We start from the raw sequence: 26,669 nt of genomic DNA, 5'->3' as shown, positions 1-26,669 counted from the left end.
TGTTTGGCAGTTGGCAAACAAGCGTAAAGGTGCATTACCGCTACCACGTTGTCTGGGGCCACTTCACATGTATGCTCTTTCGAGGAGCTGATGTGGCAAGTGTGACACCTAGTGGTAAAATTTGGTATACCGGTCTGGTCCGGTGTTTGGCTTAATATCAAACCTCTTTGCAAAACCGGCCCATGCCTATTTGTTTCTTCAATCCTTTACTTAATTTGCATTCTGTCTTTTTTTCAGACCTGAATCAGAGAGAGCGATGACCCTAGTTTTGTCCATGAATCCTTTCCTGAACCCAGAGGGAGACCCTCCACTCTCCACATACCAGCCTATATGGAAGTCGGAGCGTTGCACTAAGACCTGCTTGTCAAACCCTGCCCCACCATGCAGCTCTAAAGAGCAATTTACACAAGGTACAGACATCAAACACAGATGTTTGTTGAAATCATTAAGTCAATTATGTGATCTGGATTTAATCAAATGCACAGTTATAGTTATTTGATATGGTTAAGCAAGGATTTTGCACCACATCCAATAGTCCTTCTGTCTGTCCAACCATACATCAGTATTTGTCTTTCATTGGCCTGCTGTCAGAGTTTTCAAGGTGCACTCCATCAGTCAAAATGTAAGATCGGAGTGTGCAGTAGTTAAGCGTACAGCACTTTTGCATTGAGGTTGCAGCAGATACCCTGCTCCCGTTGAGGTTAATTTCAAGCTTAAAGGTATTGCCTTTAATATTGTAGTCACATTGTTGGCTGCTGTTTGTAAACACAGCATTCAAAATTTGCCCCAGCTCAACTAGCAAACAAGTGAGAGGGGGAGAGAGCTGGTCGAGTGAATGAAAACATGGGCCGACATTAGTGTGAACATAGCCATGAAGTAGAAGAATAAAACACTATTTCTGATTGTTTCATAGCGGTAATGTTCTTAAGCACAAATAAACCCATCCTCACAAACCTCAGGGAAGGTGCCAGACTTGTGTGAATGTAGTTTATGCCACACATCATCCTGCTGTGGCTTGCTTGCTCTCTCTATGACTGTGTCAGGCCTGTGAGGTCTGTGAGCCTTGGTACACGACAAAGCAGTGGCATTTTGACCTTGGGCCTGTACTACGAAACGAGTTCAACATACCCAGGGTATCTTTCAGAGATCCAGCTTAAGTAACCCTAACAAACGCAATCGGAGATAAGCGGTCACACGAAGCTGGTTATCAACTCGTTAACTCAACCCAGGGTTTACCTGTCCAGCTATGAGCGCGTGCACATGAAAGAGGTGGCGTTTGCAGCATTTGACCAATCACAAACATGGATCAGTCTACGGCAGCGGAGCGGCGTATTTCACGTACGAGGAGTGAACCATAATCTTACAGAAATACGAAGAAGTTAAACATATAATACAGGCAAAATGCAACCGTTTCATCTGCCAAATGCAGGAAGGACAGCTGGCAAAAACTCGCCGACTGTGTGAATGCGGAAGTCGTATTAATAGTACTAGTAGTAGCATAATATGACTACCCCATCATAAGGGCACTACTAGATCTGACTGATTACATGGTCACTTTAGCTTCGCTGATAGCTTCGTGGTAGAGTTACCGCCCCATGGTACGAGGCTCCTTGCAGCGGCCCCGGTTCAAATCCGCCCTAAGGCTGTCTTTTAAATCATGTCGTCGCTCTCTCTCGTCACTTTAACTCTTATGATGTCCTTCCGCAATAAAAGGCCAAACATATAACTTTAAAATAATTAATTTGTTGCTTGGATGTATTCTTATAACGTGGTTTATGACAATATCAGCCTCATTCTTTCAGCTGCAATCCCGGCGGTGTAAACTTGGGAGCAAATCAAATAAATATAAAAACATAATTCAAAGTGGTAAGTAGGCTGTACGCTGACACAGAAGTATTTCCCTCCGATGAGAATCTGTATCTCTCATAAAAAACATCGTCAGGGACAGAAAAAGGGTTTTGCCGGTCTCTGTACACAGTTCTCCTACGAGACCCTCTCACGATCCACCGAGCTTCTTTTTTTTATATCCGCGCACCAAGACAGCTGATTGGTCAGTAGGTGGTGTGTTTCTCCACGTTGATCTCTTATCAGGAACATAACCTGCTCCGGAGCAGGTTAGCTCCACAGCGTAAGTTACCATGGCGATCTACCCCGGTAAGAAGTGAACCAGCTTCGTAGGACGGAAAACCCAGAGTTAACGCTTAAGTTACCTCGCTAAGCACAAATCCTGCTTCGTAGTACAGGCCCCTGGAAATGAGAATGGGCTGCACACCCTGTCGGTCCAAATGCTCCTTACTGATGCCCAGAAGAGTCCCAAACACAAAAACAAAAGAAGAAAAATACAGGCAGACACCGTGGAGAGACTATGTTGTATCAGTCTATGCATATTTTATTTTATGATATTGTTGTATGTTATACCTTTAATCAGAGTTAATCAGAGACTGTTATCTGATTAGACTGCAATGTTGTTTTTTTCAAAAATATGTGACCAGCCACGGAAAAACCAGGAACAAGTCGGCCTTGGGGTATTTTGAGTTATTCACAGATTCTGAAAGTGTAGTTTCTAAGCTTTCCAATGATGTCTAACACATGGATCTGATAATATTTGACGAAGTTGTGGCCATTTTAATCTATGCTTCTCTGAAAACCGTTCACTGAGAAAACTGGCCTGAAAGATTTGCAAATCTCACCTCACCTCACCTGGCCAGAAAGGAAACACAATGGTGCTCATTTGCATCTCATTCAGATAAGCCCTCCCCCCTACAGATGTCACTCAGTGATATCTGGTATCTGTTAGCCTGCAGGCACCGTCTAAGTAGCTAGTGCTAATGACTAGCCTATTGTCCTCAGGTAGGCTAGTTGCTAAACTATTAGCATCACGGTCAATTCAAGCAATGCCAACAGGCCTCTTGGCACATTATTGTTAAATCAGATGCCCACATTACGAGCCAAAAACCTCCCATTACAGCTTAGTTTCGTATAATTTTAAAACGACAGTACTGAGCTAGATAACTTGGATCTTAACGGAAACTCAACCCCATAAGAAACTGAAAAATATTCCTGAAAAGTATTCCTGCAGACTTCGTTGGCTCTGATGAAATAAGAGGTCCGGGCGGACTTTCTTTTCGTCTGCAGCTTTTTGGTGGATGCAGTCATCTCTGATGTAACTACCGTTTGCTCTCTTTCAGCAGCTAAAGAATCCATCCGTATGCTGTACGTAAGCTCTTGAGAAAGTTTGTCGCTACATGAATGTCTTCTAAGGCGAGAGTTCTCCTTTCTTCTTCCGTAGCATTTGCAGTCAAAGTTACGGATTTCCTCCATTTCGCTGTCTTTATCCCGTTGACATGTAACTGTAGATATAGCGTCTGATATCTTCCGCTCCAGCTGATCCGCTGAGAGGGACACGGGCGCTGAGCCATGTGTTTCGCTTCTAAAGTGCAGCTGATTTGCAGAAAAAATAACAACAGTGCGTGAATGGCCAATGGTGATCAGTATGGAAATGAACTGCATCGCCGTACACACCCCAGCAAAGACAGAGACAACTGCAGATTTTTTCCGAAACTACAAATGTATACTTTTAAAGCAACCAATACTGTTGTCTGAAACATGGAGTGGCTACTTCATGATCTCAACTTGCATATTCTGCAAAAAACGAAAATTTGCCGTGGCGGGTCACATATATCATTAACTCAAAGCTGTTTTATTTTATTCATCTGTAAATGCATCTGCAATTCGTTAATGATGACATCACAGTTCTATATTCATTTACAACAGTTTTGACAAATAAAGTGATTTCAAGAACAGTATGTCATTAAAATACACTAAAATATGTTCTGTCTGCAGAAATCCCCTGTAGACGAGTTCCTGATCATATTTCAGTGTCAAGGATTGCATACTTCAAGAGGAAGTTTGTGGATGATGATGATGATGATGATGATGATGATGATGAGCCTCGATTCAGCTTCAGGACGTACTGCCAGACTGTCAGTATTGACACACTCATATTCTTACATTCAGAGCACTAACTGTAGTAGACTGTAAATAAAGAAGGTAACACAATACTATTAATTATAGGCAAATGTCTCTCTTAGATGATTTTGTTATTGTTAAGTGAGGTCATGCAAATTAAACTACGTAATTAGGGCCCGAGCGCCGACAACGTCGGGCTGCGAAGCCCTATTGTTATTCGAATGTTTATTATTCTTTAACAACTTCGACCTGCGTTTTGGGGGCCTGAGCGTGAAAAAAAACTAACGAAAATTGGAGTGTCTATAGGGTCTGGCGAAAAATTTGAGAATTTGGCGTATTCGCATTCGGCCACGAAAAAGTTGCTCGCTAGCGCCACTTAGTGGGAGATTCGCCATCCTCGCCGCACGCTAAGTCCGATTGTCATGAAACTTTGCACACATGTGCAGACAAGTCTCCTCTACAAAAACGCCATTGGGAGTACCAAAGTCCGCCTACCGAAATTTTCCGCCATCTTGGATTTTATGAAAAAAAGGAAGTTAGACCTAGCTGAGGGGGTGGTCCACAAATGTTTCGAAAATATGCATGTTATCAGAAGATATCGGCCAATGAACATTAGAGGGTGGGGCTACCAAAATGCAATTAGCATAACTCGATAACTTTTGCCCCTAAATTTACGAAACTAGAAACCTATGTTGTTATAGGTTCAAAGAACATGCATGTCAAGTTTCATCAAAATTGGGTAATGTTTGGCGCTGCCACAAATTTCCAAAAAGTGCCATTTTTGGCCGTTTTTGGCTGTTTTTGCCCATTCACAGGGGTCACGCTAAATCAAAAACTGATTATACCGTTGATCCGATCGATACCAAAATTGGATATGTTGTTGGAAAGGCCTTACGGACAAAAAGTATGCCAAAGATGTCCAGAATATTTAGGGGCGTGGCCACGGCGACGCCTTGACTGCGCTACTATTTTTAACTTTCGCCATAGGCATTAAAGCTGTTATAACTTCACCGTTTATTCTCCGATCTGCTCCAAAATATTCATGCTTGTTAACAATCACGTCCTGAACACAACTGCACTGCAATTTTAACTGACAGGTAGAGCGCCACCTAATGGCAAAATGAAATGTGACCGATTTTATGCCCATCTTCTGAGCAACAGCCCCCCCTCTAGGTAGGGCGTACACGCATGAAACATTTTTTCCTAGATAGCCCAAGTGGAGCTGTACAAAAAAGCCTCTTGGACCCACCGCCTCAAGTCATGATAAAGTAGGTAAAAAAAATGTTTTTAGCCAAGTGTGTAAATCAGCCAGGTTTTCACTCAATCTTCACTCGGGGAGCATAGAGGGGAGAGACACAGGCGCACAGCGACCACCAGATGGAGTCAGAGATCTATCAGTGACACATGGGGAACTGTGAATCTCACATGCAGCTCAATCTGCCTCACACCAGATCAACAGCAATGCCACTTTTAATTCCTTTTTTTAATTCCTCTCATTACAGCCTGGACACAAAGGGAGGAGGAGAGATGGCACACGTCTCCACATGCACCACACACAGCTAGTTGAACTCTGCCATAAACATTATAACTTCAGTGTTTCTTCTCTGATCTGCTCCAAACTTTGCACACTTGATTAGAGTTCCTTCCTGAACACATCTGCACTTTGACATTCACTCTGTCAGAGCGCCACCTACTGGTGACAGGAAATGTCATTGATTTACTCACTTTTTCCAAGTTAAAGCCACACCTGATTTTTTTTCTAACTAATTCCTCTCATTTCAGCCTGCAAGGAGGACACAGGGGGAGGAGGAGAGGTCACACTAGGTGGAGGAGGAGAGATGTCAGGAAGGCATGAACATGTGTGTGAGCTCTGTGACTGAAATGTAGTTTCACTTTGGATCACACCAGATCAACAGTCATGCCACTTTTAATTCCTTTTTTTTAATTCCTCTCATTTCAGCCTGGACACAGAGAGGAGGAGAGATGGCACACTTTACATGCATCTCACACTGCTGTCAGCTGAACTCTGTCATTAACATCCCAACTATTTTAACTTCAGTGTTTGTTCTCAGAGCTGCTCCAAACTTTCCACACCTGATTAGAGTTCCTTCCTGAACACATCTGCACTTTGATATTCACTCACAGTCGGAGCGCCACCTACTGGCCACAGGAAATGTCATTGATTTTGTGAATTTTTCCAAGTTAAAGCCACACCTGATTTTTTTTATAACTAATTCCTCTCATTTCAGCCTGGACACAGAGAGGAGGAGAGATGCACACTTTACATGCATCTTATACAGCTGTCAGCTGAACTCTGTCATTAACATCCAAACTATTGTAACTTCAGTGTTTCTTCTCTGATCTGCTCCAAACTTTGCACACTTGATTAGAGTTCCTTCCTGAACACATCTGCACTTTGACATTCACTCTGTCAGAGCGCCACCTACTGGTGACAGGAAATGTCATTGATTTAGTCACTTTTTCCAAGTTAAAGCCACACCTGATTTTTTTTATAACTAATTCCTCTCATCTCACCTTGCAAGGAGGACAAAGGGAGAGGAGGAGAGGTCACACTAGGGGGAGGAGGAGAGATGTCAGGAAGGCATGAACATGTGTGTGAGCTCTGTGACTGAAATGTAGTTTCACTTTGGATCACACCAGATCAACAGTCATGCCACTTTTAATTCCTTTTTTTAAATTCCTCTCATTACAGCCTGGACACAGAGAGGAGAGATGACACACTTTACATGCATCTCACACTGCTGTCAGCTGAACTTCAGTGTTTGTTCTCTGATCTGCTCCAAACTTTGCACACTTGATTAGAGTTCCTTCCTGAACACATCTGCACTTTGACATTCACTCTGTCAGAGCGCCACCTACTGGTGACAGGAAATGTCATTGATTTACTCACTTTTTCCAAGTTAAAGCCACACCTGATTTTTTTTATAACTAATTCCTCTCATCTCACCTTGCAAGGAGGACACAGGGAGAGGAGGAGAGGTCACACTAGGGGGAGGAGGAGAGATGTCAGGAAGGCATGAACATGTGTGTATGTGACAGACAGATGGCTTTAAATGTCAATCGCTTGTGTCTAAACTCGCGCCACGAGGAGGTGGCTGCTGCACAGGTAGGCGGCTGCCACGCGTGTGAATGCAGGCACTCCACGACCGCACGAGACAGACGGATGCCTTTCGGTGTCCATCGCTTGTGTCTCGACTTGCGCCAGGAGAGGCGGCCGCGCCAAGGGCAGCGTCCACGACACTGCCCTGTGACCGCAGGCACTCCACGACCGCATATGAGCTCGGGCCCGTCACGATACTGCTCGCAGTTTTAATTATAATTATTATTGACCATAATTTGCTATCATAAAGTAATTTTAAAGATGGTACAAAGACCAAGCCACTGTTTCCAAAATCACTGTTTAACCAATAGTCCCCCATATGACATGATGCAATGACACAGTTTTCTCTGTTCCATTATGGGTTTTTCTGAGGACACTATATAGTATAGTGGATACATTCTACACTAGAATGTTTATGGGTGTCACAATTAAAATAGCTTTCAATTTCAACCTTTGAAGTCAAAAACAGGAATGGCCATTTTTGTGGCCACCTCTGCCTACATGCAGCCTTCAAAAATGCCACAGCCTAGCTTACCAATAGCCTGCCATTGTGTGTAACTTTTTGTTGTTATTTGTTAGGATTGCAAATTAAAATCATACCCCAGATCAGAGACTGAAAACTGCAGAAAACTTGTCACATGAATATGTGTCTGTGCATTGTAATAAGGTTGCACGAAAACAAAGAAAATAAACTTTTCCACAACCGAAATGGAGGTTCTGTTGTTCCGTTCACTTTGTGCAGGTAAATTATTAGAGGGTTGATGGAATGAAAAATGTTTCTATTGACCTTATTACATTCGTTGTGTGACGTGTTTTTATTTATATTTGGAAATCCAGCAATGGCTGGTGAAATCCCCGTTTGATCTCAGCTTGTTGTGGATTCCTGTAAGGGAAGTGGATGTAGTTCAGGTCCAGGGAAATTTCTATCTTGGGCATTTGAGATCGATCAGCGCGCTGGAACGTACCAGTGGCCAAAAACGCATGGTGAACCAGACTTAGATGTGAACAGGAATGGCATTCGCTCGCTTCATTTCTCCCACCAACATCGGTCCCAAATTACGGCATGAATCTAGCAATATCTGTTTCGGGAAGCGTTTCAAACTCAGAAGCAACTCCGTGCTCTCACCAAACAGATCAGCGTGCTCTGAAAAACAAGCTGCAGAGCGCATTGTTTACTAAATCTTCCACTAATGCAAGATGAGCAATGTTACATTTTCAAATACTTGTCACAGGTGTCTTTTATAGATGTTGACACCAATTATGCTACATGTCTGTTCATAACTACACAAAAATACTAATGAGTAATTATTAATAAAAAAAATACGGAACATGTCTGTTGCATGCTGGGACTGTCGCACTCTAAAAGAGGGCAACATATGAAGGGAGAGGTGGACAAGGTTTTACCAATACAAAAGTTTTATTTCCCACGTTCAACATGTGCAACTATTAGTACAATCAGCACAAAACATATGCGCCATTCTAAATAACAAATAAGCAAAAAGAACAAACAAAAGGACAAATGGAGTGCCGCCCGGTCGTCGGCCTTCCACACGAAGGCCCTACCACAACCCAGCTGCCAGTGTGCCAGTGTGTGGCTCTGCTGCTCGCCCCCCAATGGGCGGAGCGAAGGAGGTATTTAAGGTGACCGGGCGCCCAATCAGCCTTATGATCAGCGAACCGTCACATATCTGTAAAGACACAAGAAACAACGGGCATTAATATAGAGCAGAAATAAGGCCAGAGGGCCAGCACAGGGACACTCGCAATGCTTTCTATATGCAGGTCCCCTATTCTACCACAAGATGCTGAGTGTAAGCATGGTCATTACTGTGCTTATATTTACACACATTTCTAAGTACTGTCATGACTGTGGGTTTTGTCGTTTTGGTTTCTAGGGTTTTTGTAGTCATTCTGTCTTGTCTTTCGTGTCTTGTCCATGTCATGACTGTGGGTTTTTGTAGTGATGGTTTCCTGTTTTATTTTGTAGTCCTCTTGTCTTGTACTTCCTTGTCCTTGTAGTTCCTGCTATCTTGACTTCCCCACCCTCTCGTATTTATTTCCCTACCTGCCCTATTGTCTTTCACCTGTCCCTCCTCAACTCCCTGCCTCCCTGTGTATTTAGTCAGTGTCTTCCCTTCACTCCTTGTCGGGTCGTTGTATCTGTCTGCCTCTTGTCCACTTCTGTTCATGTTCCTGCCGGTTTTAAGTCCCTTTGAGGTATGTTTCTGGTTTTCAGTTTTCCATGTTTGATTTGAACTTTGCCTTTTTCTTTGCACTTTGCCCTACTGGTTTTTGTTGCTACTTTGCATTTTGTCCCCTGTGACTGTTTTTGTACCTTAAATAAAGCTCACCTTTTTGTTTCTCTCTATCTCACCCCCCGTGTCTAAGTTTCCCTTTTCTACCCGTTGTAACAAGTACAAGTAGATAAATTCCACACTTTGCGTAGGCTTGACACACTATTGATAAAGGAGGGCTCAGGCTTTTATGGAGAGCTGATGATGATTGGGAACAGGTGTGCCTCGTTATTGCAGTTATTGAAACCAACCACGCCTCCTGTAACACACATGGGCTGCGTTTCAATAACAGTTTGAGTCGCCCTCGCTCACTTGCCCTCAGCCCTTGCTATGACGTCACACGGAGGCCACTTGGAGGGCGGAGGGAAAGAGGGCGGAGGGGGAGTGAAAGAGGTAAATGGAACACACCTGCCCTCGTTCACTAACAGCCCAGACAATCATGAATCAACCACACGTTGTTGGAGTAGCGCTATACTGCCTATTCCAAATTACACAGAATATGCGGAGACTCATTTCATTGAGACGAAGACGTATTCTACGCTTGATGGCAATACGTCGGCACCTGGTAATTATCAGAATTATTCGTTTTGTATAAAAGTTTGTTCAGGCAATTCTTTATTTATTTATTTTTCTTTACCTTATAATTTGTAGACAGTTTTGTTGTTTAACCTACTTTAAGTTTAGTTGACATTAGTTTTAGTTTTAGATAGGGTTTTTTTCCTGATAGGCTACTTATTAGGCAAACAATACAAACACAACACTTAAAGTCATGTAGGATAGACGTTACAAGCAACAATGTTTAGAGCAAAGAACAGATCATTACCCAAACATTTACAAAACTTGTTTAAATTGGAGGAAAGGGGCAACAGACTGAAGCTTGATTTTAAACATTCATTTGCAAGGTTAAGCTTAAAACAAATGTGTATGTTTGTTGCTGGTGTAAAACTATGGCGTTCACAAAGCACGGGATTGAAAAGTTGTACAAGTATGTCTCAGTTTAAGAAAAATGTTTAAAAAAGACAAGATAAGCATCTTCAAAAAAGGAGAGAAAAAGAAGGGAAAAAAGGAAAGATAGATAGACGAGTGGTGTCTAGGCCTACTGCTATTTTGTTTGTTTTCTTGTCACTACTATGTTTCATCATCTTTCATATTTTGAAGCAGAGTACAATATTGGTGTTGAAGTAAGCCAATGTAATTGTAACAATAGAGAGGGGCAGGTACTATAAGTTTTCGTCATCATGCTCCTTTTTATTTATGGTGACAATGTGTACATCATGTAAATATGTGCAACTATGTGAGAATGTATACCATGAATGGAATAAATCTGAATGAAATGACATGAAACAATTTTCTATAATATAATAAATGAGAAGAAAGCATAGTTTGTTGTGCATTCTTTTGTGATACAGTTTTGATTTTATTTTTTCCAGACACCCTCTGTTCGTTATGCCGTCATCAACACAGCACTACCGTTGATGGCAGTATATTTGGATCCCCAGGAGGATCCAAAGAGGGATTTCCGTCTGTCACGTGATGCCATAAACATGTTGATGGAATTGCTTGACATCAACAAAAGTCATGGCTGGGAACCTGATTTTGAAGTTCTTTTATTTTTGTACTGGCTGGCTCATGGGGCCTCTTACAGTGTTGTTTCCCGGGCATTTGGTTCCCCGAAGACAAGTGTCTTCCGTGCTGTCCATAAGGTGGCAGGAAAAATAGTGGAGAAGAGGAGCCACTGCATCACCTTCCCCAAACCAAATGAGCTGGAGGCAACAGGAGAGGGGTTTGCTGCCCTTGCACAACATGAGGCATTCAAAGCATGTGTGGGTGCCATTGATGGCTGCCACATCAGAATAAAGGCACCTGCAGGTCCTGCCTCCATGGACTACACTAATCGCAAGCTCTTTCATTCCATCCAGCTCCAAGCTGTGTGTGACAGTGGAGGCAGGTTTTTGGACACATTTACAGGTTATCCTGGGTCTGTCCATGATACACGTGTGCTAAAGAACAGTCCTATTTACACAGGTCAACTCTACCCCCCAGCAGGCTATTTCATTGTAGGTGATGGTGGATACCCCTGCATTGAGCAGCCAATTTGCCTAATGACACCATACAGAGAGCCACTGCAGTCCAGGGTCCAGGAGCGCTACAACGGCTGTCACTCCAGGGCCCGTTCAGTTATTGAAAGGTCTTTTGGTATGATGAAGACTCGATGGCGCAGCATCTTTTTTAAGGCCCTGGAAGTTGACGCAATGTTTGTGCCATCTGTCATCACCTGTTGTGCTGTACTGCATAACATATGCCTGGGTGTCGGGGATATCGAGGACGCAGTCCAGGAAGCTTGGGCGGACAATATCCCTCTTGCCCCTCTTGCTGTTGAGGTCGGTGGAGCAGCACTTAGAGAAAGGCTGGCAGGCCGCATCTCCGCACCGGTCCAACAACTACTGGACCATGATTACCTAATGTAAACATTGTGAATGCGAATGAGACACCACACAATTATGCTTTGGAGATTTATTTTTCCACATTTCCTTTCCACATGTGGTGTATTTCTGTTTGAGTTAAAAAAAAAAGAAAAGATTGAAACTACATGAAATTTATGTTCATGTCTAAATAAAAGAAAACAAATGAGGGTGTTGTGATTAATTACTGAACTTAAACTCACAAGGCATACATCAGGGCCTAAACAAACAAAAGAAACAAAAACAAAACAAAAACAAAAGTTTCCAAACTCAATTTGCCTACATTTTGTCCACCATCTTCTCAAAAATGTTCAGAAGCCTGTCCGTCTGTGCCTCCAATCGGTTAAAGCGGTCCTCATCCCTCTCTCCTTCCTTCAGGATTATGTCAAGAAGACGTTCCCTCCGGGCTATTTTTTTGGGTGGCGATGAATGTGGTTGTTGTGGTGGTGATTGTGATGATGATGCTGATGATGATGATGATGCTGCTGATGCTGCTGATGAGGATGCTGATGAGGATGCTGATGCTGATGAGGATGCTGCTGAAGGTGTTTCTGGAGGTCCTGGCAGACTGCTGGCAGTGGCAGTGCTGCTCGTTGATGGTGGCTCATTTCCCCCTGTGCATGAGGCAATAAGGGCAGGTGGTGTTATTGATGGCCGTGACCCAATTGCCTCATGCATCAGGGGAAACCACTGCCAGCTGTCTGCCTTTTCCTCCCCCTGATCGGTTCCTGCTCCAGTAGGGGGGGCTTTCAGGTCCTATAGGGGAGAAAACAGAAGTAACACGGTCTATTTTTTTTTTTTATGAGTGAATTTGTTTCACCAATTGGATAGCTACTGTATACTAATTACCTTGTATTTCTTTTTTAGGTTTTCCCACTTTTTGGCCGCCTGTGTTGCCGTCAGCCTCCCCTGCAGACCCATCTTCTGTACAATTGTCCTGTTTACACAATAAAACAGTTATGTTATGCTCACCAAACGTATTTTCCGGACTATATGTCGCACCTGAGTATTAGTCGCATCTGTCAAAAAATATGCCATGATGAGAAAAATAAAACATACGTCGCACCGGTTTATGAGTCGCATTTATTTTTCAAACATTTAATTACTAGCCGGGTCTCATAATGGCCGGGGCTTTGAGGCCAACATCAAATAGCCTACAGGCGGGTAAAAAAAAAAACTGGAAAAAAAACTGTCGCCTGGAGCAAACGGAGGATGTGATCAGAAACTATTTGTGGACTGTCTGTGAAGACGACCTCTCCTCTGTTTCAGAGAGGGACAGCCGCTTGCACTGTCGGACCTGGGTCTCTGGTCCGTGTCCGGAGCCCGGTCGGGATCGGAGCAGAGACCGAAGACGGGCCGACAGCGCAGCGAGAATAGCACGTGAGGAAGATGAAGATGAGCTACTGCCAAACTAAACGCGACTTATAGTCAAGAAAATACGGTAGCCTACATTAAAACCTTTATATAGTCTCCCACAAATAAAATTAGCACCACAACAAAGAAGCAATGGTAAGTAATAAGTAACAGAACTACATTCAAATGCAATGCGACAGTAGGTTACAAACAAACTCACTCCCAGGCCAGCTTTGAGGCATTTCTTTTGCCAGTAAAGATATCTTGATTTGTCATTCTGAGGTTTATGAGGAGCTCTGTGTCCTCATCAGACCCTGTAACAATATGGACACAATCCCTTAATCACACAGAATGCACAGCAAACAATGTGACATCAGAAAAATAAAATGCTAGATACAAGTATTTTGCTTTCTTTTTCTTTTGTTTGTGACAAAAGCTTATATACTTACACTTGTAAACGTTGGGCTCTGCCATGACTCTGCAACACAGACAGTCTAATTGCACAATTAGTACCTGCCCGTGCTGCCTCCTTTAATTCATTTTCTTCTTCCTTGGTGGTGAATAGACAGCAGACAATGGTGTTTGAGGTTCATTATCGCCACCGCATGGACATATTTTTCGTGCACCACTGCAATGCATTGTGGGTGATATACAGCTCTGAAGTGACTATCGTTGTTCACTCGATCACTCAGCCCTCAAGGGTCGATCTCACGGAGTTCACTTCAGCTGTTCAGGGAATTGGAACAGCCCTTAAGATGGCGGCGGGGATTCCCCCGAGGGCAAGTGCTTAGGGCAAGTGAGCGAGGGCGACTCAAACCGTTATTGAAACGCAGCTATGCTCTGCAGGTGAAGGAGAAACAGAAAAAGGGACGGGGAGAGAGAAAACAAAATGCACAGAACAAAACCTAAACAGTTTTTGTTGTTTGGTGAAATATGTTATTGTCATATCATAAAACTTTTTTTAATTAATTGACCATATGGTTTTAGTGTGGTACGTTCCAAAGGTATATCACATATCTTCCCATGTAGCCTGTTATCTTAAAGAAAATCTTGAAAATGTGAATGATAGTGAACAAAACCAATGAATTCATGAATCAAGACTAGCAATCAAGTCTAAGAATGACATGGCCGTCAGTGCTGATTATTTTTACATTTTATTATTAAAAATCAAATCCTGACACCACTTGTAAATATAGTGTACTGTAGAAAATGGGAATATAATTTGTTACTTATTGTGACAAAAATTGCTGCAGACAAGCATCACAGCGAATGTCTCCGAAGCATGATAGTTGCAAAAGGGATTAATTCACAAGCACATAGGGCTGGGCGATATAGCCAAAATCTTGTATTTTCCGATAAAGGTAATTTCATATCTTGATAATGATATATTTCTCAATATAGCATATTTTCTGTTCATTGAAAAATAGTCTATATTAAATAAACCCAAGGGTTTGTAAAATTGACAAATATGTTATCATTTAATTAGGAACTGTAGTGCAAAAGAGTTAGTATATGCTTGTTATCAATTTAGACAATGTAATTGGGTATCACGATATCTTGATATACGATCTCCTTCTGGTATGATTACATTGAAAGATGGTTTGAGTTGCATTAATATTAATAGTAAAAACAAAAACAAAAAATAGATCTTCATGCTTTCTCTTCCAAGTGATCTGAGTATTGGTTGTACAATGCAATCTAAACTAATCTTGTTCTGTGGCTTTTTAAAGTAACTGTACAAGTTACATAGATCTAATGGGACAATGTCCTTCAGGTTGCACCAGTCTTGGAGGAGCGGGCCCAGGTGCTGCAACTCTCCCTGGAGAAGATGCGGTTTATTGACGTCCCTGAGGCCTTCCTACGACGCTCCGTCCTTGTTAACAACCTCCTTCGGTGCCTGCGAGCTGAGATTCTGCTCCAGAACACTGACTGGTGCTTCCCTCCCAACCCAAGATTTACCAATGGCGTACCGGCACCAGCTTTAACCCCCCTCACCAAGCTCTCCATGGAGCAGTAGCCAGTATCTGCTTAGCACCTCAAGCCGGACCACCCTTCCGCAAGCGTTTCCGAATGTTCCGTGAAGGACAGGGGGACCTACGCCCTGATTGTGCCCAGACATGCTGCTGCATCTATGCAGCAGCAGCTGCTGCGGGACACTGCATCCACCTCCCATTTTCCATGTATGATACAGCACTCTCAACCTGCCCGTCCACACCACACTCATCTGCTTTTTTTCAGATGGCTAGCCATAGTAAGTTAGGGTTGACAGTGGCAATAGAAGAGCATGGAGATGAGGATGAAGATGTTGAGGAGGAGGAGGGAAATGGAGAGGAGGAAGAGAGGGAAGAGGAGGGAGGCGATGATAGAAGAGAAGCCAGGGCTTCCTTCGATGTTGTTAAAGATGAGTCAAGCCAGAAAAGTAGGACTAGGCCCTTGCTAGGTCATGCACACACAAGGGCAGAAGAGGAAAGCTGCATGACAGATGGGGAAGAAAAGCAGGAGCAGGAAGAAGAGGAGGAGGAAGACGGGCAGGTTGTGATACCTTGTCAGTGGGACTCTACTTCCACAGAAAGGGAGCTCCACAAGATCAGCGTTTGGCACCGCAGGGCTCATAGACAATGATTGTGATTTCCAAGAAATTAGTTCAATTCTAAGTTTGTTAGAATAAAAAAAATATAACGTTGATGACAAATGTCATCAGTTTAAGATTATTTTTCCTCATAGATGAAGGTGTGAGCTTCAAAAACTATAGTAATGCCAAGTCAGCATTATTTGAATGGTCTAATATACTCCAGGATCACACAAACTTGTGTGACATCAAAAATGACATCAGCTCCTCATTCACGCCTATTCCCTCCCAGAAGACATCTCCCCCAACTCTCAACTCTGATGGTCTTACCAGCTTTAGCCCCCTCACCTCTGAAGACGTTCACACACTTGTTACATCTAACCGTGCCACCACCTGCTCCCTCGACCCGATTCCCTCCTCTCTTCTCCAGGACATCTCACACGACATCTTGCCATTCCTCACCACGCTGATAAACTCCTCCCTCACCTCAGGTGTCATTCCAGTGGATTTTAAGACAGCTACCGTGAAGCCTCTCCTTAAAAAACCCACCCTAGATGCTACTGACATCCAAAGCTACAGACCTGTATCTCTTCCTTCATTCCTCTCTAAAACCTTGGAACGTGCCGCCTACAACCAACTGTCATCCTATCTCTCACAGAACAACCTCCTAGACCCTAATCAATCAGGATTCAGGACTGCTCACTCCACTGAGACGGCCCTCCTCACAGTGACCGAGTCCCTGCGAGACGCCAGAGCCTCATCAAACTCCTCCATTCTCATTCTCCTCGACCTATCTGCTGCATTCGACACAGTCAACCACCAAATCCTCCTCTCCACTCTGGCTGAACTTGGCATAACTGACTCTGCTCTCACCTGGTTTACATCATACCTGACAAATCGCACCTTTCAGGTCACATGGAATGGCTCTATGTCCAAACCCTGTTCTCTGGACACGGGTGTCCCTCAAGGCTCAGTATTAGGACCGCTTCTGTTCTCACTATACACCAGATCACTAGGTTCTGTTATCACATCGCATGGATTCTCCTACCATTGCTACGCAGATGACACCCAGCTGTTCCTCTCTTTTCCCCCGTCCTCTGACACTCACATTGCAACTCGCATCTCGAACTGTCTGGCTGACATCTCTGTCTGGACAACTGCACATCACCTCAAGCTTAACCTGAATAAAACCAAACTCCTCTTCATCCCAGGGAAAGACTGCCCTCGCATGGACCTGTCGGTCACTGTCGAGGGCATCACAGTATTGCTGTTGTCAACTGCGAGGAACCTGGGTGTAATCCTCGATGACCAACTATCCTGCACCCCCAACATCACTGCTGTGGCCCGATCCTGCAGATTTGCCCTTTACAATAGCCGCAGGATTTGGACCTTCCTCAGAAAGGATGCAACGCAACTCTTGGTCCAAGCACTGGTCATCTCCCGCCTTGACTACTTCAACTCTCTCCTGGCCGGACTCCCGGCCTCTGCGATTAAACCATTGCAGCGTATCCAGAGCGCTGCAGCATGCCTTATCTTCAATCTACCCAAATTCTCCCATGTGACCCCCCTCCTCCGTGACCTCCACTGGCTCCCTGTTGCAGCACGCATCCAATTCAAGACGATGACACTGGCCTTCAGGGCCATCAATGGAACGGCACCTGTCTACCTTCAAACACTGGTCAAACCTCATGCCCCGAAGCGAGCACTTCGCTCCTCTACTTCAGCTGGCAGGCTGGTACCACCATCGCTGAAATCAAACAAATGTCGCTCAGCAAAGTCCAGACTCTTCTCTGTTCTGGCGCCTCAGTGGTGGAACGAACTCCCAACTAATGTCAGGACAGCAGAGTCATTTGCCATCTTCCGAAAAAGGCTCAAGACTCACCTGTCCAGACTTCACTTCGACTCTACATAGCATGACCCACTAACACCCCCCCTCCTCCCAAAAACAAAAACAAAAAAACCCTTACCTATAGCACTCTGATCGTAGCACTGTTGCTCTTGAAGTACTACTTTACTCAGATGAGGACCTAACACTTGTTCTATTTTTATCTCTTACTTTATCGGCAATGATACGTTGTGGTTTCTTTGTTTCCTTCTTTTGACAAATGACAAAAACGTATTGTAAGTCGCTTTGGACAAAAGCGTCTGCTAAATGACCTAAATGTAAATGTAAACTTGATTCAACTCTATTGCTATTGTTATGGTTAAATGAAAAATAAATTTCTGGCCACTGTTGGCACTGGAAATTCTCAAACTATTGTGTAAGTTAAGGTCACATATTGTGTGAAGTGAAGGGTCTCCAAGATCATTTCAAGCCCCACAGCACAAAACTAAAAGGTCTCAAGTGGGGTGCCCCGGTCTTGTTTCAGGACCCTAATCAAGCTTTTTGAAGTAAGGGTTGTAGATTTGGGGAGTGTTAGCTTCAATTTTTTCGTGTTTTATCCTACGAACAGCATAATGCAGCATTTTAAAGCTGGTTCGGCATTAAAGTACGTTTTGATGACATTCCTAGCTAAAAACATGCATTTTGTTCTCATATTAATCCTTCAGTGAATGTATATGATCTTTTGTTTGTTGGTTAGGGTTAGAATTGGAGGAGCCTGGGATCTAACCAGCAATCTTGCGGTCGCCGGCTAACCCCCTCTACCTCCTGAGCTAAACCCCGAAGGTTATGGTCGGGTTTAAGTCTGATGGTCTCTAACTACCAGCATAATGCGCATCGTTTACGTGACTACGGCTCTGTGTATTACGTAGGAAATCATACCAAAATATCGTGCTTTATTTTTCGTACTTTTTAGTACGAAAGCTGAGTGAGAGCAGCCTGCTTAAAGCCAACTTTCAAGAACAGTTTCTCAAGAATTGAAAAGCTAATTATGTTAAAACTCCTTTACATAAGTTAGATTCAATCAAACAGTTTTTCAGTCAGCTCTATTTATTTGGAAGTTAAATATTAGGAAATATACTTAAAAATATTTTGTTTCCTGACCTGCCCGGAGCCAGATGAGAAGATCGTTACCAAAGTTGATGAAATCCGCTGACCCCTAAAGCCCGCTCATTAACACATTATATCTCTCTTTATGGGGGGTACTTACCTGGAGTCTCCACTGGTTTCTTGGTTGCAGTAACCAGGTAGCAACCAAGCAACAGTGTAACACCAGTGTATCATTTTAAAACTGGGTGTTCTTCGGAACAAGATCAAATGTGTTAATTTGTGAGTTTTAGAGGCTGGTTTCTATCCTTTTGATAGTCAGGCTAGCTGTTTCTACCTATTTCCCAGTATAAGTTATGCAAACCTGTTGATGTATGTACCTCCATATTTACTTTATAGACATGACAGTGATATCGACATCTTCTCATCTAACTCCTCCCAAAAGGAAATACAAGTATGTTCTCCCTATTACAGTATGACTTACAATAAGTGTCTGGAATTAAGCATGATATTTGAAGAACATTGCCATCAAGGTACAATGTATAAATTGGTGAGTATATATATATACACACACACACACACACACACACACACACGTAATTATTCAAATAGACCCCACATATGCATACCACACCTTGCAGGAGCTGACAGACCATACATTTTCGATTTGACTAAAAGAAACCAAACGGACAGATGCATTACAAAACCAATTCTAATTTAAAGATATGAGTCTTTCTGGCATGATGTGGTTTCTTGTTTGTTGGTGTCTTGTTTAATGCCTCGAGATTATGGTGCTACCACTGATGACAAACTCAAACCAAAGTTGTTTAAACATAAATATTATATCAGTCAGTAGTGTTTTTCTCTTTTATGACATATCTAAGGTAGAAGAATTGGATGGTTTCAGTCAGTTTGTTAGGGGGAATTATTCCTGCCTTGCCACTTGTTTCATCTTTCTTTCAGATGTACTAAGTAACAGTTTGCATCCCTAAGACTGTGCACATCTACAACTAGACAAGTCATGTACCAGTCTATTTCATTTTATTTCTCGAAATCCTCAATGATACATTATCAGTGGTATTTTTTAAAGATGAAATAATGACAAAGCAGTATTTTTTTCTGAGACAAGAATGTGTGACTGCAACATCTTTTATTTAAAACAAAACAGCCAGTCTGCTCGGGTAATTTTATGTGGTGTTCCGTGACAAGTGTAAAGATCAGTAAAAGAAATAATGAAAAAAATCTTGCTTCCTCCTTTATTCCGTTAAATTACAACACTACATTTCACAGCACAATGTGTGTGTGAATTGCTGCTTATTGTCTCACTTCCATCTGTCTGCTGTTCAGTGGTGTGCAGTACCGCTGCTTGTTGCACTCGTCAAATGTCTCTCACGTGTCACTGTGCAGCTCAATTCTTGTTAATCTTTTTGACATTATGCTCAGAGCAGTCACCTCCACACTCCCTGCACTCCCTTTCAGACCTATTGTCCCTGCAACACTCACATGCAGGGACGGACTGGGACCAAAAATCGGCCCTAGCATTTTGGCTCAGACCAGCCCCCCAACATAGGATCACAAATAGCCGGTCTGTCAAAAACACAAAAAAAGGGGTGGTGAGATGGCTCAGTAGATTTGGTGCCTGTTACGTCCACCTCCGTTATATGGTATGTGTATCTGTGTTGTGCAGCTGTGTCTTCTTAAGCAGGATGTGGAATCCCTTGCCGAGGATTGGCTGGCGCGAGACCTGCCTACTTCCTGGGTCCAGCCGGTGATCTGATTGATGCGGCGTCTGGCAATCTCCTCCAATCATCTCTGCCTTCCAGATCATCCCTCTGCTTAAATAGATGCCCTCAGTGTGATTCTGCCCGGTGACAAGACAAGTAAACTCTTGGCCCATCGACTACGTCAAATTTCTGCATCTCAGTTAATTCCTCAAATTGAGACTGGCTCGGGCGTAACATCTGACCCTTTGGAAATCAATAAAACCTTTATGGAATTCTATAAATTACTATATTCATCTGATTGTCCTAATACTTCTGCAGATATGATCTCCTTCTTTGATAGGTTTAATACTCCCAATCTGGATCGAGTTGCAGCTGAGGAACTGGAACGTCCTATCACAGCAGTTGAACTTGAGGCGGCAGTTAAATCATTACAAAGTGGTAAAAGTCCAGGCCCAGATGGCTTTCCAGCCGAATTTTATAAAACATTTTGGAAACACCTGGCCCCACACCTGTTAGAGACGTTCACTGAGTCTTATAATTCAGGCACACTTCCCCACACCCTAAATCAGGCTTGCGTTTCTCTGCTTTTAAAGAAAGGTAAAGACCCACTTTCATGTGGTTCATATCGACCCATTAGTCTACTGAATGTCGATTTCAAATTATTGTCCAAGTTATGAGCCAGACGCTTAGAAGTTGTCTTGCCTTCAATTATATCTTTGGACCAAACTGGTTTTATACGTAATAGACACTCCTTTTTTAATCTTAGAAGGGTGTTTAATGTGGTCTATAATCCTCCTTCAAATGCTCTCTCAGAAGCTCTGATAGCTCTGGACGCCGAGAAGGCGTTTGACAAAGTAGAGTGGGATTATCTTTTTTTTTATTTTGGGGAAATTTGGTTTTGGGGAAAAATTTGTTTCATGGGTTGGATTATTATATGCCTCTCCTCAGGCCATGGTCAGGACAAATGGCAGAAATTCGGAATACTTTCGCTTACATCGTTCTACAAGACAGGGTTGCCTGTTGAGTCCGCTCTTATTTGCTATTGTGATGGAGCCTCTGTCAATTGCTTTGCGGTCTCATCCTGATATATGTGGTATAACCAGAAATGGTGTAGAGCTGAAGGTGGCGCTGTATGCGGAAGATGTCCTGTTGCTTTTGTCTAATCTGTCACGTTCTATTCCTGCAGCCCTTTCAGTCCTAAACAAATTTAGTAGATTCTCTGGATATAAACTTAATCTTAGTAAAAGTGAAACACTTACGGTTAATGGTGAGGTAAATGATAATTCACTTCAGCTTCAAAATTTACCATTTAAGGTAGCGGACGCTGGCTTTGTTTATCTTGGAGTTTATGTTGCCAAAACATTGGTTAATCTCTATAAGAAAAATGTCCTCTCTCTGCTCACAAAAATTAAACAAGATTTTGAGAGATGGCTCTCCATAGCTGCCAGAATCCATGCAATTATAATGAACATCTTCCCGCGCTTTTTATATTTATTCCAATGCATTCCTATCTTCCTTCCTCTTTCCTTTTTCTGTATAGTAGACAGTCTTATTTTAGATTTTATTTGGAACAAGAAATCTCCTAGGTTGCATCTACAAGTTTTACAGAGGCCCAAAGCTTTGGGCGGAATGGTGTTACCAAACCTCCTTTACTATTATTGGGCAACAAACATTAGAAATCTGAACTATTGGATTAGTTATGGAGATGTTGAGGTCCCCCCATCATGGTTGATTTTGGAAGCAAATTCAGTTCAGCCGGCGTCATTGAAAGCGTTACTGTATTCGCCCTTGTCTTTTTCTACTTCTGATCACACCAAGAATGTGATAGTTGCCTCCAGTATTAAATTATGGACTCAGTTTACACGTCATTTTGGCCTTCAAACTCTTTCAACTGAGGCTCCACTTGCAGCAAATCCTATTTTTCCCCCATCGTTATTGGATAGCACCTTCTCTATATGGGCGAGGCTGGGCATAAAAACTACCAGAGACCTGTATGTTAATTCTATTTTTGCTTCTTTTCAAATCCGAAATTTTGTCCGTGGTGTTGGGGTTGTAGCAGGAGCAGATTTGGTTATCAACAGTTAATTATTAATATCAATATGATTATCAGTATTAATAATTATATTTAATATATTATCATGATATTATCATGAATAAACGGGGCACCACCCTGGGATCAGGGAAAAGATAACCTAAAACTGTATTCAGTCTCAATATAAAGGTTTTATACTCACATGCCAATCATCGTGATCATTGACATGGAAGCATAAAAACAATTAAGAAGGGCGTGAAATTCAAGCACTAGCCTTCACAACCTGCTGTTATCCAGTGACATATACACAACAAGCACAAGAGACCACTAGTTATAATATAATAAGATTTATTAAAATCAGTAATAATGATCACAATCAATAACACTGCAATTAACAAAGCCTTATTACCTAACTACCTAACACACAAAGCTAAGCTAAACAGAAGGAGAGACAGACGTGGAGTGTGTGTGCGTGCGTGTGCGTGTGTGTAGAGAGAGAGAGGGAGAGAGAGATATGGTCGGGCGCGACCACCAGATGGAGCTATTCCTCACAGCGTTCAGGGGCGGAGCCACTGACGTCAGACAGGATCGCGAGAGGGAGAGAGCGAGAGAGAGCGCGAGAGGTGGAGCTACGTCCTCAATGTCCGGAGCTGGAAACAGCTGGCGGAGGATATGCGTGTGCGGTGTGTGTGTGTGGGTTAGCGGGACACAAACAAAGAGAGAGAGAATGCGCGAGTGATATTCTGAGGCTCAGAAGGCGTGCCGCTATCACCCGGGCGCGCATGAATGAACTGGCGTTTATTCCGCGAGACCGGTCTTTTAACTGATAGTAGAGGCTTTCTGAGCTCGCGAATATGGCGGAGGTTAGTCGCAAACACTGTTACAGAAATCAACCCAGCTGCGTGGGTACACGATCAGCATTCAAATACAACAGCACATGAACAAACGGACTCGGCGGTCCGCGATCAGAACTTAAAACACGTTAGCAAGAATTACAAGCATGTCCTACACTATCACTTATGTCTCTGCCTAGACTGATAGCCTCTTACTGGTATCTGGTTTCTGTACTTGTTCTGCTAGATCTTAGTGCTGCGTTTGACACCATTAACCATGAGAATCTAATATGTAGACTGGAAAAATTAATTGGCATCAAAGGAACCGCATTAAGCTGGTTTAAGTCCTATTTATCCAATCGATCTCAGTTTGTGCATATCAATGAAAAATCCTCCAGGCACAGTGAAGTTAAATACGGTGTTACTCAAGGTTCTGTGCTGGACCAATTCTTTTCAACTTATATATGCTTCCTTTAGGCAACATTATTAGAGGACACTCTATAAACTTCCATTGTTATGCTGATGATACTCATTTATATCTATCGATCAAGCCTGAAGAAACCAATCAGCTAGTTAAACTCCAGGCATGTGTTGATGACATTAAATCCTGGATGACCTGCAATTTCCTGATGTTAAACTCCGATAAAACGGAAGTTATTGTACTTGGGCCTAAACTCCTCCGAAGCTCGTTGTCTAAAGATATAGCGACTATTGATGGGATTGCTATTGCCTCAAATGCTACTGTAAGAAACCTTGGAGTTATCTTTGATCGAGACCTGTCCTTTGACTCGCATATTAAACAAACTACAAGGACAGCCTACTTTCACCTGCGTAACATTACTAAAATAAGGCCAATGCTGTCTCAAAAAGATGCAGAAAAACTCGTCCATGCGTTTGTGACCTCAAGGCTGGACTATTGTAATTCTTTATTATCAGGCTGTTCTAATAAATCTCTTAAATCTCTCCAGCTGGTCCAGAACGCTGCAGCGCATGTTCTGACTAAAACCAGAAGAAGGGATCACATTTCTCCTGTATGAGCTTCTCTGCACTGGCTCCCAGTAAAATCCAGAATAGAATTTAAAATCCTTCTCCTCACTTACAAGGCTCTTAATGGTCAGGTACCATCATATCTTAAAGAGCTCATTAAACCCTACTGTCCTGTCAGAGCACTTCGCTCTCAGAATAAAGGGGTTACTTGTAGTTCCTAAAGTCTCCAAAATTAGAACAGGGGCCGGAGCTTTCAGCCATCAAGCTCCTCTTCTGTGGAACCGTCTTTCGGTTCTGGTTCAGGAGGCAGACACTGTTTCCACATTTAAGAGTAGGCTTAAAACCTTTCTCTTTGATACCGCTGGCCAGCTCTTAGTTAAGCTGCTATAGGCCTAGACTGCTGGGGGATTATAGTGACACACTGAGCCTCCCCCCCTCTCTCTCTCTCTCTCTCTCTCTCTCTGTGTGTATGTTCCCCCGGAGTCCCTGTGCTTTCTCGCCTAGCAGGTCTCCCTGGACCGTGGTGGAACCTGATCCGGACTGCACTGCTACTGTGGTCTTGTTTGACACTTACCGCCAGTATTTTTAATTAAAGTAATTGACTAAAATCGGCATCTCTACTGTTATTAACTTGATTACTCCCGGGAGTCTGGCTATGTTTTCTGGTCTAGCAGAGTCCACTGAGGTCCTGACCGATGCAGACTGCTAACTTGCCTGATGCTGGAAACACCACATTGTAGCTCCACCTGCTCAACTACTCCTGCTTTCTGGTCTACGGCGACATGGTTGGGATGGATCCATCTCGGCATGGCTGTGCCTGCTGCCATGGACTACTACTGTTGATACTATCTCTTCTGTTAATGCCACCACTACTGTTAATGCTACTACTACCATACTACCAACACCAAATGCAGTCGGAACCCAAGGGCCTGGGCTGCACAAGATTTCTGCCTAAAAGCCTATTAAGGCAGTTTTTTCTCGCCACTGTCGCTGTAACGCTTGCCCCTGGGTGATGTTGGGACTTTTGAAATTTTGAGCGTATTCTAGTCCTGCTCAATGTGTTAAAGATGGAGTCTACGATTTTTGACTTGAGCCAAACTTTAGCCAATAGTAGCCATGCGGACTGGATGGCTATACAGGAAATTTTGAAGAGTAAATTTTACTCAATTTGAGTAAAATTTTACTCCCAAAAAGAGAGTATTTGGTCCCAGTCCAAAAAGAGTAAAATTTACTCTCGTCATAGAGTTACATTTTCAGAGTTATTTCTACTCTATCTAGAGTTCATATTTTACTCCACAATCTTAAAATTTACTCAATTTAGCATAAAGTGAGAACAACTCCAACAGTATTTCACTCAATACAGAGTTGTATTTCACTCTGTACAGAGTAGTAACTGCCTCAAAATAGAGGTCTATTACTACATATAACAGAGTAGTAACTGCCTCATAATAGAGTTCTATTTCTACTATTAATAGAGTTGTATTTCACTCTGTAAAGAGTAGTAGCTGCCTCAAAATAGAGGTCTAATTCTACTATGAATAGAGCTCTATTTCACTCAATAAAGAGTTGTATTTTACTCAATATTGATTGTAATAATGATAACTCTGGATTAAAATGTTTTAAATAAAAAAGACCAGAAATGAATATTCAACAATGCACTTGTATTTTTCTTAAATGCATAACATGCATTGAGCACCCATAAAATACATGTCAGAACCGTTGGCCTTTGTAATGACAGCATTGTACATAATACATGAAAAATCAAAATTGACTCAAAAAAAGGTCTTTCAGGGTGACACATCCCTATTATTTAATAAAATAAAAAAAACTAGAACACTGCAAGCAGGTATGCACACTATCACCACACCATCAGTAGCTGCAGATAAGGCTGTAAAATATTGCAATAGCCATCAGCCCAGCCAAAACATTTACGCCCAATTGGTGGGCCATCACAATTTGGACACAATGTGCTCTTGGAAATTGGGTGGATTAGATAAGAGGAGAAAATATGAATAAACTAGAATTTGCATTATGGGCAAAGAAATTCAGAAATCCATTGTTCATCTTCAGTTATAGAGGGGCCTTCACCAGGATCATCACAAGGTTCATGTGCTTTGAGATGTTTTCGAAACCCAGAAAAAGTACCAAAGAAATGAGAACAACCAGGCTGACCACATTTCAGACGAAGTGTCTTTCCTGAACAAAGTCCGTGGATCAACTTTAAGTGCTTAATTAGTGAATTGGCATTTACCTGAGGGCCTTTGCAAATAAAACAAAACATCTTTGTATCAAATCAGTGCAAAATCAGAGTCCTCAAAATACAGCTTTGCAGTATAGCATCAGAACCCTCCAAACCAAAGCATCTCAAGGTGTCAAAATCAGTGCAGCATCCGAGC

The 26,669-nt window shown here is 42.7% G+C and overlaps 1 protein-coding gene across 1 annotated transcript; it reads left to right on the top strand.

The window, feature by feature from the left end:
• Positions 1-235: 235 nt before the first annotated feature.
• On the top strand, positions 236-15,842 carry LOC311016399 (SERTA domain-containing protein 4-like). Its single transcript, XM_084014063.1, is given in 4 exon segments — positions 236-410; positions 3,844-3,983; positions 14,974-15,178; positions 15,181-15,842. Coding segments are annotated over 4 exon segments (1,140 nt in total). The 5' UTR covers positions 236-256; the 3' UTR covers positions 15,822-15,842.
• The last annotated feature ends 10,827 nt before the right edge of the window (positions 15,843-26,669 follow it).

This window comes from Eutrigla gurnardus (assembly GCF_963514095.1).
Source record: "Eutrigla gurnardus genome assembly, chromosome: 7".
In the NCBI taxonomy this organism is placed as follows: domain Eukaryota; kingdom Metazoa; phylum Chordata; class Actinopteri; order Perciformes; family Triglidae; genus Eutrigla; species Eutrigla gurnardus.
This window is presented reverse-complemented; position numbering and strand designations above follow the sequence as displayed.